The following is a 12,958-nucleotide window of genomic DNA, read 5'->3' as shown; positions in this document are numbered from 1 at the left end:
GGGACCCCCGCAGGGGGGGGGGGGGGGGGATCATGTAAACTTGTATTTTTCCTTCTGCAAGTAAGTTTACCCTGCAAAGAGCCAAAACTATCCTTGTCTGACACTTTCCTATGCTCTGTTCTCTGAAGACATTGCTCATTTCCAATCTCATGATACAGCCAGTCATTTAGATGACATCAGCATTTATGTAATTCATGATCCATAACTTTGTTCTGTGCACATAGCTACAATTTAAAAGTGCCAGTAAACATGAGTCTCAGAATAATATTTTAAAGCAACAGCAACACACATTCACATACAGGGCAGACTGCAGAATCAGCGAGCCACCTAGCACTGTGGAAAGCGATTTATTTTCACATATTTTAACTGTTAGTCTGTCCTGTCCCCTTCAGTCTGTCCTGAAGCCCCTACGGGAGATCTCAAATTCAGATTAATTGAATTGAAAATCAATGATAAAAGGGAATCATAAATCTATTTTCAAATGCCAGTTCCTAAAAATCCAAGGTAGTAGGCACCCCCACAAAGCGCCTGAACAGAGTGAAGATACCTACATAGAAAAAAGTACATATATTACTACAAATCAGACAATTATTAAAAAATCTTTCCATTTTCTTATAGAATTGGATGTTTACATAGAAGGACATCAGTGCTGGACACAGTAACCAGCCAAGTGCATAGCAAAATAAAGGGAGGTTTATATATATAGGAAAGCCTATAGGCTGACCCTGTCCCAGAGGTTATACTAAAGAAAAAAATAAAAGCAGTAGGGAAATTTTAAATTACATTAGAAGAGAAACATGCAGACTCCAATACAGCAATTTCCAGATACTTAACTACAGCCTGGACTCCCTACATTGCACCAGGAAAAGCAAATATCCCCCTATATGAGTATGTAAAGCCGGTCAATGAATGCAGAAGAAATCACTTGGGACAGGAGAAGAATTGCCTAAAATCCCAAGGCCAGGAACCCTGAAGAGATACTGAGATGGAAACTGTTCAGAGTTTTGAATACTTTTGGTTTTCTCATACTTCTTTCTTCACAAATAGATCACTTTCATCAGCAATTTCTGTTGCTGGTTTATCACCACCTCAGCTCTCCACCACCGTTACCCCAGCTCACCTGGTTTGGCTTCTCATCCTTTCTCTATTTTCTGCTTGTTAAATATAAACAGGCTTGATTTAAGTCATAACAGTTTTTACTTTCTTCTTGGGATTCCAGAGAATTTTTATTTGCTCCAGTTAATCTTATTGTAGCACAACTATCATCTGTGCTCTGTGTACACTGAAAGAGTCCCGATACTCCTAACATTAAGGGATACATAATTTTAAGCCAAGAGTTATATTCTCTCATAGCCAACCTTGCTTCTGCTAGAAGTGAACTAAGGCAATAAATGGAAAAAAAAACCCACCCTAGCTCTAACACTAGGATGACAACCAAGTATAAAGTAGAATAGCAAATAGATGGGATGCAGATGAAGACAGCATAACAGGAGGGTGTTCGGAAGCAGCTGTTTGGTGGAAGGAGATTTGCATACAGAATGGACTGGATAAGAAAAATGCAGTCTAAGAGCAAGCGAAGGAAGCAAATGTTTCTTTTTACAACTTCTGTACCAGTTTGCTGTTACATAGTTAAGTGATAGAGCTTAATGTTTTGCATGCTAAGGATTGGAGTCATCCATAACATCTTTCACTAGAAACCTGATTCCACAATAGGAAATTTCAGCCTTTTTGCAGATAACAATAGTTAAAATGCAGATGGAGAAAGGAGAGAGGAGGGGATGGTAAACAGAGCAAAATGAAACAAAGGACAGGATTAGCTTATTTACTACAAAGATAATGTGACTATTGAAAATAAACCAGACCATCCTAAATGGTACTTGACCAGAATACAGACACTTTCCGGAGTTTTTGCACCTGTTTTCTTATGATGAATTCACAAGCCTTATCTCATCCCAGTTAGGTACTTCATATAGCTCTGATGGCTCTGCCAACACAATTTACCCAGAACTCTTAATTAGCCTCACACACAAAAAATAACATGTAATTTATCTGGTAATTATATGTTTCTGTAACTCCTAAAAGCAACTCATTACAGGAATGTCAGAGACTTAGAACAGATTACCTTAATTCTGTTTTCTGTTTATTCAATTATAACTGTCGTTCCTAATTGTATTGTAAATTGTGTTGAGCTGGAAGGTGGCTATAAAATCCCTGCTCTTTCCTCTTTCATAGTGGTTCTACATATGCAGTGTGTTTCCACTGGACACAAAATCAATGTAGTGAAAACAAAGCATTCCTATTGTTAATTCTAGTCATGTGGAGAGGCAAGCTGGTCAGCACAAATAGACAAAACTTTGTATCAACAAAATTACAGGCAGAAATCTTGAACCAAAAGTTAGGACACTAAAAAAAAACCCCAAAACCAACAAACCAACCACTGTCAAGAAAAGGAAACAAAAGGAAAAGATAAGCAGCTTCCCACCCAGCAATCCCTTGAATGAAACACATTTATAGAAATACCTTGCTCTGAGATGCACAAAAGGCAGGCTATAAATAGTTACACACACTGACTGGAGGCCATGGAGCAAGACCAGCATTGGTGTTCTCAGTCATGCTGCAGCAGGTAACTTGTGACAAGGAAACAGTCCAGCCTATCTTCATTAAAAGCCTATAAGGAAATTACTTTCCCAAACCTATGATAGAGATAGAAAGCCTAAAGCACTGACTGAAGAGTCATCTGGTGATGAAGCACTCCCCAAGAGAGCTTACTCAAAACCTAGATTAAGGGATACATAATTTTAAAGTTGAAAGGTATATGGTCTCAATCTGAAAAAATCTACTTTATCCAGGCTACTCAAAGATGGGTGTACGTGATCCTACTGGGAAATTACACTACTATCAGCCAATTCAACACACCAAACCACTATTACTTGTAGGCTCCACCCTGAGGAGCAGGTAAATCAATGTACTTGAAGAAAAATATTAAAAGCATGAAGATGACAACCTTTTATTCTCTCACCCTCCCTCTCCACCTTCAGCAAGGGAATCTGGAAGAAAGCAGGGAGAACGTGCATGTATACCGAAAAAACAGACCTAGCTTTCTCAGTCCTGATCATTCCTAAAGATGACTTCCAAAAGAAACAGAAGTCATTTTGGAGCTGTATGCAGAACATTACAGTGTTTTAATCACATCTCATCCACAGCCCTCCAATGTGCGTCTTAGTGTATTACAGCCAAAAGGGACTGCACTTTTGCTTTGAATTTGCCCCTGTCCAAATACAGGTTAATCTTGCTAAGCATTCTCTGTTCTATAAATGTACAATCAAATGGAGATGTTTCACTGTTGCCCATGCTCTAGAAGTTTAGGACCAGTTTATGACCTCAGATATGTTGCTGGATTTCCTAGGTCACTTTTAGTTCAGTCTCTGTGGCTGTTGAGGAGATGAGAGGAGTAGGAATGGATTACACAAACTGTCTAGATATATACATTTATGAATTATTTCTTTAATCTGCATGTGAAGCTTAAAGAGTCAGTATTCAAACAAAACCTTAGTCACAAATTTGGACTAGAAACTGTTGCTTTTTCAGGTGGTTTAAATCAATTACAAAGGCTGATCAGGGAACCCCCTGTACTCCTCAGCCCACCCCAGTAGGCAGCAATGGACCCCTCATGCCTGAGTCCCAGAAGACACAGACCTTTTTCTAGAGGAATTTTGCTCTTCCCTAAATAAGAGATCATTTGTACACCTGGGACCTCCTTCTCCTTCCAAACACTCAGGCTTTTTGATCACTTAAGCTTCATGTCTATGGAAAGTACAAGGGAAATTGTGTTGGGAAAGGCGAGACAATGTTAAGTGCATACCACAAACTTACAGCTGCTGGACACCAAGTAACCTCCGTCTGCAACTTGGAATATCACATTTGCATATCAAGAAACAAGTTAGTTTTCCTGTTGGTTGGTCAGCTTTTATACTACATTTCTTCTACACACTTTAATTTAATTTCTCTCCAAAATATTCCCCCTTCTAACCAATCTTATTTCCAGTTCTGGTTTCACACAGAGCCTGTGAGTCTCGACTTTTCCCTGACCCAATATATCAAGTCTCAGGATAGAGGAAGATACATCACCATGGGCCTTCTAGCACAGCTTCTTTGAGTGCAAATACTCAAAAAGAAATGCTTGCTAGCTGCTATGCATTTACACAAGAGCACAAAACCTTTTCCTAGAAACAATGGGGAGACCCAAGCATAATGCATGAGCAGCACTGCCTCTCCAGGGCCATGAGACCCCCAGCTAGGTCTCCATCTTGAGAAGCCAGAGGGGCCCTCGGCTGGAGGGCAAACATGCAGCGTAACTGGAGCACTAAGAGAAACCATGTCCGTTTTTACAAACTGTGCATCTGGCTTATGCACCTCAATTGCAAGCACGGGGTTTTTCTCCTTATTTTAAGACTAAATCTAATATAAATAGCCAATGATGCTGCTACAGTTTTATTTATTTATTTATTTCAGTGAAGTACAGAATAAAATATCTCAAGGATTTAAACAAACAACATGGTGGTGACAGATGGTGTGGAGACAATCCAGGCTGGGCTCCCTCAGTAAAATCCACACAACTTCATAGCTCCAGGAAAGAGGGGAGGCAGAGGAGAAAGAGGAAGAGGGAGGAGGGAAGGGGGAGAAAAGAGTACATGCAAAGCTGGCCCAGCTGACCACAGATTTCTAACAAATAAAAACAGTTGTGGACTGCAAAGTTTCTCTGTTCATCTATACAAAGCTCTTCGTACCATCACTGATGTAGGCAGATCTAACCCCAGATGTCTTCCAAGCAAGTAAAAAAAAATTATAAAGAAATTCTTCAAATTAAATTGTTAGTTCAAATAAGTGACAAACACTATTAAACTGTCTATTCAAATAATCGAAGCATCCTCTCAAAAAAAATTAATAGATGAAACATGAAAAATGTGTTTGACATGATATCAAGGCCCTTCTGATCTGTTCACTGCATAATTTTATTAGGATGAATATTTTTAGGTATGTTCTCTGGATATATTCTGATTGCCAGAAATGTCTTATGTGCTTTATAATAGGCTATTATTATTTTGTAGCTTAAAGGGAATAATTTTGGATTTTATATTTGAGAATGTCCTTGGGAAAAAAATTCCAAAGATGCCACCAGGAATGTTTGCAAGCAGAAAATTATGCTGAAGGTCTGGTGTCCTACTTTTACAGCTCGGGAGTCTGCTGTGTTATAATTACCTATAGGCAGGCAATAGTTTGAAGAGTTTGCACGGATGGTCTACAACAGTGACTTACTAGCAGTTTTAAAATGTTGTTGCTCAAAACAAAAACACTTATGGATTTCTATTTTCAAGAACTGTAAGAACAGACAGTTTGATGAGAAAGAAAATCGTACCTTTGAGATGAAAATATATTGCTCTTACTGCAAATGACTAGATCCAAGTGAAGCCAAAGACTCCTCTCTCCTAAATAAGAGTGGTTTATAGGATCCCCCCCTGCACCCTGGGCTCAGCTGCAACTGTGTCAACTCAAGCAAGCTAAAAAACATGGGAACTTACCCACACCTAAGCTACATCAAAAATCAAGTAAACTCTAGAAGATTTCCATTTCCTACAATCTGCTTATTAGTTACAGAAATTCCCGATCTTTTCAAAATTATCTTCCTTCTACTCAAGAAAATTAAACCAAGTATCCCTCCCTTCAACTCCACAAGAGTGATAGTTCAAGTCTACTCTCATGGTATTGCAGAAAATCCGCCATGCTTTCCGTTGCTAAATTAAGAGGGAAACTTTTGTGTGGACAAGAGAATGAGGAATAATATAATCATCGCAGGAATAGCTAGGAAAATCCTTTAGAAAAGAAAAGAGAGAGTGGGAGAGAGAAAGCAAGAAAGCAAGGCTCACATTGTTAATATAATGCTCCTCTGAGTTCTGAGACACAGCTCAAAGCAGCAAACGCTGCAGCTCTCGCTGTTAATGCTTTACTTTCTCATAGCAATGACAGTACAAGACTAGTAGTGTAAACCAGCATGCTGTATCATAACCACCTCATGCTCCCAGAGCACTGGCTCCTGTTGAAGAAAAGCACAAGATACTGTATCCACTCACTTCATTCACCTCAGTAAGACAGATTTCAAGCACGTTTTTAACCATTTAATAACAGCGATTATGGCACGTGTGCGTAAAAGGTACGACCACAGATTATGAGCCTAGTTCTAAAAATCTTTACGGATGTGCAAGACAATGTTATTTTTAAAAAATACATATAGATTGACTTTTATGGATACGGTCAAGTAAACACAGATTTGCAAGAGGAGGTCAACGCTACATTTTTATTGCAGTTCAAAATAACAATGAGAATATCTGAAAGTTACGCTTCCCATAGCGGCATTAGTACAGCTAGAAGGAAAGAAAGTCAAATTCAACTGCTTCTTTAAAAGAGGCAGAAGCTGGAAGTATTGTGTGCAATGGAATAGTGCAAGCTACTGTATCTAGACCTGAAACACCAGTTACATGAATACAGGTATTTTTGCACTAAAGCATTTATTAAACTACAGTTTAATCTTCCAGTCTTTTGCAGTACCAACCAAAGTCAAAGTTAATATCATGCTCAGGAGTATAGTGCCATACACATGCTAATATCAGTTATCAGTAAGGGCAGGAATGAAAAGTTACAAAATTTAAACTTAAGGTTTTCTGTAAAAATACAGGACTGCTTTTACGAGCCAACTAGATGAGCTGGACAGAAATCTACATAACGCATATGGAAGACATGCAAATTGATGAGCACACTCCATGAAGTATGATCTCCAGAAAAGATTCTACAACAAAAAACAAACCCAACACCCCCCCCATTCATCACAACTTTTAAAGCATAAGAATTGAAGCACGCTTATGCATAGTGCAAATGTGAAGTGTGGCTTTGAACTTTTTTTTTTACTTTTTTTTTTATATGATCACTGCGCTATGAGGACACATGGCAAAGAAGTTGTAAGATATGTAGAGGAACTTTAAGAGCAGTGTATAAAGTCATATACGGATAAGGGAGTGTAAATTCTCAGTACCAGAGCCAGGAGTCTGGGTGTGCTCTGATCATAGTTACAAGGCTGGGCTTAGAGTTCTGGTTTGCACACATGTGGTACGGGTTTTGCATCTCAGGAATGAGGAAAACCAAAGCAATTCCAGCTCTGTCTATAAAGAGCTGAAAATGACAGGTAATGCAAACATCTGCAAGTATTTCAGTAAAATACGTGAAAAATATCCACCAAAAGAATGAACAGGATTTAAAAGTACAGTTTCACTCACTACTTATTCACTGTTAGATGTCTTAATAAATATCCCAGCAGCTCTATAGGACACGGGGGGGGGGCCGGCAGATGAGTTGAACATGAGTCAGCAGTGCACCCTTCCGGTGATAAAGCCTAACCAGGCTGCATTAGCGAGAGCACAGCCAGCTGCTTGAGGGGAGGGATTATTCCCCTCTTTGGTACTTGTGAGGCCACATCTGCAGTCCTGCGTCCAGTTTTGGGTTCCCCCATACACGACATTAATATGCCTGAGTGAGTCCAAAGGACTGGAGCACAGGAGGTGCAAGAAAAGGCTGAGGGAACTCTTTTCCCCAGAAAAGGGACAGGTAAGGACAGGTATAATTGCAGCCTACAACTATACAGAGACAGAGTTGGACTCGGAGACTCACAGCAAAAGAACAAAAGCCTGTGGTCACGGTACAGAGGGAAATTCTAATGAGATATAACAAAAATATTCGCACAGTGAGAAAGGTTAAATACTGGAACAGATTGCCCAGACAGGCTGTGGTATCTACATCCGTGGAGATACTCAAAACTTGGCTGGACGATCTGATCTGACTTTGATGTTAGCTCGTCATTGAGCTAGGCTTGGGTTAGACAACCTCCCGTGATCCCTTCTAACTTCAACTGCTCTATGATTCTATGTTTACCATTTTGGAGGGGGATGGGGGTAAAAAATGAAAGCTGAAGGTGGTGGTAGATGCTAAAGGGATTTTATACTAAGCAATTAAAAGTGTTTATTGCCAATATTATCAGCAGAAAGAATAACGAAGAATGATAATTTAACCATATATAGTACTTATTTTTGGGAAAAGCAAAGATTTATTTTGCATAGCATTTCCAGAGCTGTTTCAAGAACCATCACTTTGTAATAGCCCTTCTGGAAAATTACCCTCACCTTTAATGCTGTTTGCTATGCATTATAACTGTCAGTACTTCCACAACAATAAAATGCTTCAAGTTATGTCTTTCGGAAAGATTTCTAATGAGAAGTTAGAAAGACTTAATTTTGCAATCTGCAAAAGCAGTATGGTTCAAAGATGGTAAGTATTCCTGGCTGTATTTATAATACATAGGGGCTTTTTCCCCACTTGTGAAGGAAACAAATCTTTTATTATTGTCGTAGAACTAACTGTGATGTTCTGTTTTAGAAAAGTATCACAAATACTATCATTATAATGATAGCATGTGGTGAAACAAATGTAACTAAGTTTAAAACCAAATGCTCAAGTCAAGAAATGGTTCCTAAGTAATGTTTGGTTTGAGATCCCTCAAATGTCAACAGATACAAGATGAATAAACAGCCAGTCTGTTTTCAGCATCCTCCGAGGAATGCTGATGCACAGCAGGTTGGCACAGATGCCCCAGACACAATTCTCATCTTGTTTCAGTAGACTATCCCACATCTGAATATGTTTTAAGTCTGTGGCAGAATTGAGGACCAAAGCCAAGGAGCAGTTCGTTGGCAGGAGATAAAATCAGCCGGAGGCAGAGCATGTGACACTGTCCAAAGGGTATCTCTACAACGCAGCTGGGATCAGGTAGGTACCATACATCCTTAAGTGTCACACAAGTGTTTATTGGTAGGGTTTTGAGAGCAGATGTCAGGTGAAGGCAGATCAGCTAGGTTCAGAAAACATTCCAGTTTTGTTGGCTTCACATGCCTGTCAATTTTCATAGCCTATATCAAGCAATGTATCTCCTCAGCTGGTGCAGGCAAACTTTAACCAAACTGAAGCAGAGTACAGCCAGCCGAGCCAACGGAGGAGGCAGTCTAAACTATACACCGTTCACAGCAGATGTTCACACGGGGACTCAGTACTTCAAAAGCTGTATATTCTACATCAATCACTGCATACTCCAAATGTGGGCATATCTCATATTTAGAAACCTAGAACAACTTTTTCTTTTTTAAAGAGATGGCTATGGTGAGAGAGAGAGAATATGGTAAGCTTATCTACTCTGAGTCATTCCAGTAAAGTCTTTAGCATTATAGATGACTTCTCATTTCTGTGCCTTCAGTTTAGTTCACATTTAGAACAGTTGAGCATCATGTAACAACCACCTGGCACAGAATTCACTGAACTGTTGTGCTGCCTTTGTGTCAGCCGTGCTTGGTAGACTACAAACAAGCAGGTACTACATACACACATTTTGAAGTAAAAGTCATCTAAAACACAGTACCAGCATAATGCCACAGAGGAGGAAAATACCTGTTAGAGCCACACGATAAGGACATAAATGAAATGGCCTTATTAGAGTGCCAGAGAACTACATCCACAAGCAGGAGTGGGACCAAGCATCTTTTTTGCATATCCAGCCATCTCAATGTATGAGACAAAACAGAATACTTTAAACACTGATCAACTTCACAATTTAGCCAACACCCATGTGTTTCAGCTAAAATCCTGACGCTGACTTGGAAGACAGATTTTACATTCTTTCTCCCTCAGACTTCATCTCCTCTGCCTTTATGACAGTACTGTGAATTTCACGTTCAACTCCCAGGAATTCATTCCTAAACGAATGATTAATTGAGTGACACACGCAAGTCTCATTACTGTGATGTTCCAAACCCAGTTGCAAGACATTGCACATTGCAAAAGCCAAGTTAAAAGTTAAGGCAATTTTAGTTACATGAACAAACAATTCCCTCAGCCAATTCAAGCTACTGCAGACAACTCTGTTAGATTGTCTTCACACAAAAGAACAATTTTGATTTCCCAAGTGGAAATTTTAGAATCCAAGTTTCAGCATGAAAATGTTTTACTAGCAAACTGTGATAACCCCTAAAATCAAAGACAGTGATATAATAATGACAATATTAGCATAAAATGAAAATAGTATTAACTTACTGAGACAAGAAAAATACAATCATCTATTTCATTTTCTAGAGGCTTCTACATAAAAGTAAAAAATAGATCCGTATAAGAAACATCCTGCATCTGCTACCGAGTGTGAAGTCGATTTTGTAAGGATTTCTGCCAGTGTTTCATCACTCAGCACTGGCTGGGATCTTCAAATGTTCTTACACTGGCATAGAAAGTTGAGTGAAATATGTATCAGACAAAATTCCTAAATATACATAAGCCAGCTTTATAAAGATGGGTAAATCTGTACGGTAATTTAAAAGCACATGAAATAACTGTCTCTGTAACTTGGTCACTGCAATTACATTTAAGATAGTAGCATTGGCTGTAATGATCTTTCCATATAAATCAAGATGTCAAAGCCATTGTTATAGAATCTCTGCTATAATTCAGCACTTACTGTCTAGTAAAATTTCTAAACTGACCAGCATTCAGTCTGCTGGAGAGTAAAATTTCATTAGGGCTGCTTTTACAATGGACAGAAAGTTGAGTTTCAGGCATGAACCCCAAAATATTTCAGAATGTTTGATGAGTGATCAACGAGGACACTGCTCCGTATGTTTTTTCTTTTTTTAAAGTACAGAGAGACAATTAGAAGCATCCTTTTTGAACTGCTTGTAGTGATTATTCATGATAGAGACCAACACAGTGAAGTACATTAGACTAGCAAAAGCTTTTAATAAGTTTTCCTACCTTATCTGCCATTATCATGGAGGCCCCACCATGAATTCCAAGAATTGGAATAGAAGTCTGAGATGAAATAAAATCCAAAATCTGAGCTACTGCCTCCTGATCAGTATCATCTCCAAAAACCACTCCATGGATCTTGGTGCCTGACATCAAGTCGCAAACGTGTGTTATGATGCTCTTAGGGTCAGTCTGGTTCACCAGAAGGGTCACTACATTGACATCAACAGTCAGGTCTGCTGACATTTCCCTGGTCCAGAGAGCTCTGATATCTCTCTCTGTGATATACTTGGTCCTTCCCAGAATCACTGCAATGTTCAGGATGGGATAACTTTTCTCTGCTCCACGAACAAGATCCAAAGGCGCCAGAAGAGCTTGGAGTACCAGGAGAGCACAGCCAATTTTCCTCATCTTTGCCAGCTTTATCCCCTGTAAAAGTGATCACATTGTATGAGAAAAACAACAGAGAGGAAAAAAAATATATACTGTATATCTCCAATCAAGGTTTTAAAAAGAAGGCTTCTGGACACAATGCAAACTTTAGCAGCTTTTTATAATGCATTCTTCACCTTAGTTTCAATTCAAGCCTCTTATATCCCCTCAAAAAGTTGGCTTGCCAGTGACAGTATTACAACTGGTCTCCCGCATGCAAGGCAAAAAATGTAGCACAGGTTCAGAGGAAAGACCCATTAAAATTCTTCCTGGATAGCCAACAAAATTAAAATGACTGACATCATTAAAAAAAGACATTATCATCCTTCTCTTCAACCTTGCTGTCCTAAAACAGGTAAAACACAGAAATCTATTTTCCTTTGTCCTGAACGTCTATTTAAAATTTAGTCACAGTCTAACACGAAGAGGTGCTTTAGCTCAAAATGAGAGAAGCGAGCTAGAGGTCTGCTGGAAACCCCAGTCCATATAATCCATACACCTCACAGCATCCCAGAACCATGCTGTTTTATTTCTGAAGATCTCTCCTAGACAGCTGCTGCCCAAGCACAGTCTACTGCATTTCTGGAACAGATTCAGAAGCACAATATTCTATCTTAATTCTTCTCCCTCCTCTTACACAGCATTCACTTGAGCATCTCAGAACTGCTGATCTCAGACACAAAGTTGTCACTGGTGTCGAAGGGGAGGGTGTTCCATAAATGAGCATCACTGCATTGGTTTACTTCATATCTTCACTGAATCTCTGTAGGGGACTGAATATAGACGGAGTAGGACAGGGAGAGAGAGATGAGCCATAGAAGTGGTCTGAACTATCTGAAGGAGGGAGAAGAGGGAAAGCAGGTCTGACTCTGCAAGATCTCCCTCTGTTTCTGTGCCCCGGGAGATTTCCACCCCCATAACCGGCTCTCTGCTAGCTGCAAGAAGGGAGTCCCTGTGCCACATAAAGCCAAGCTTGTTGCAAAGCGTCACGCAGAAAACACTAGCAGGGCTGTCCAATCAGGGGTGGCATTTTTCAGATCTCCCTTCTCATCCTGCCAGCCCTATCTCCATCATCAACCAGAATCATCTGATGCTGAAACACACACCAAGACAAGGGCTTGCTGTATCATCACCTCCTTTCGGATCAAACAAGGAGATGAGCACTTGAGAGACCATTTAACCGCAAACCAGTGCCACTGTCCTTTGCTTCTTAAGTCATTGCACCGCGGGCCAGACTCCTGCCGCCGCAGCACCAGAGGTAGCACGGAAAGCGGTAGAAATAAACAAACCTAAATGCCCGCAGGCACGAAGCCGCTTCAGCTTCCTCCAGACCCCAAGAAATAATGCTTATAGTAATAACCAAGGCACGCACAACCCCTCTTTGCCCGCAAGGCAGGTGCCGCTTTAGAATGATGTGTTTTGGTATACATTGGAAATACTGTAATTACACAGAACTAGAAACAGTTTCAGAAAGGTGAATTTAAACTCAGGATGGATAGAGGTGTGCTTTAGTTTCTTGCTTATGTCATCATAAGTAGGCATGTGCTGCCTTTCATACCCTTGATAAAAATTGTGCCTTTAATAAAAAATGTTGCCAGTAAGGAACTTCGTGGCCCTCTTCCGACCCCCACCCCCCACTCCC

General features: G+C 39.8%; 1 protein-coding gene across 1 annotated transcript in view; it reads right to left on the bottom strand.

Moving 5' to 3' along the window:
* GRIN2A (glutamate ionotropic receptor NMDA type subunit 2A) overlaps positions 1-12,958 on the bottom strand; it is a 191,255-nt gene that overhangs the window by 177,276 nt on the left and 1,021 nt on the right. Inside the window, exon 2 of the mRNA XM_009281666.2 lies at positions 10,891-11,313. Coding sequence (XP_009279941.2) covers positions 10,891-11,313 — 423 coding nt within the window. The remainder of the gene's footprint in view (positions 1-10,890; positions 11,314-12,958) is intronic.

Source organism: Aptenodytes forsteri, unplaced genomic scaffold, assembly GCF_000699145.1.
Source record: "Aptenodytes forsteri isolate BGI_AS27 unplaced genomic scaffold, ASM69914v1 Scaffold84, whole genome shotgun sequence".
Taxonomy (NCBI): domain Eukaryota; kingdom Metazoa; phylum Chordata; class Aves; order Sphenisciformes; family Spheniscidae; genus Aptenodytes; species Aptenodytes forsteri.
The sequence above is the reverse complement of the archived record's forward strand: the minus strand, read 5'-3'. Positions and strand labels throughout refer to the sequence as shown.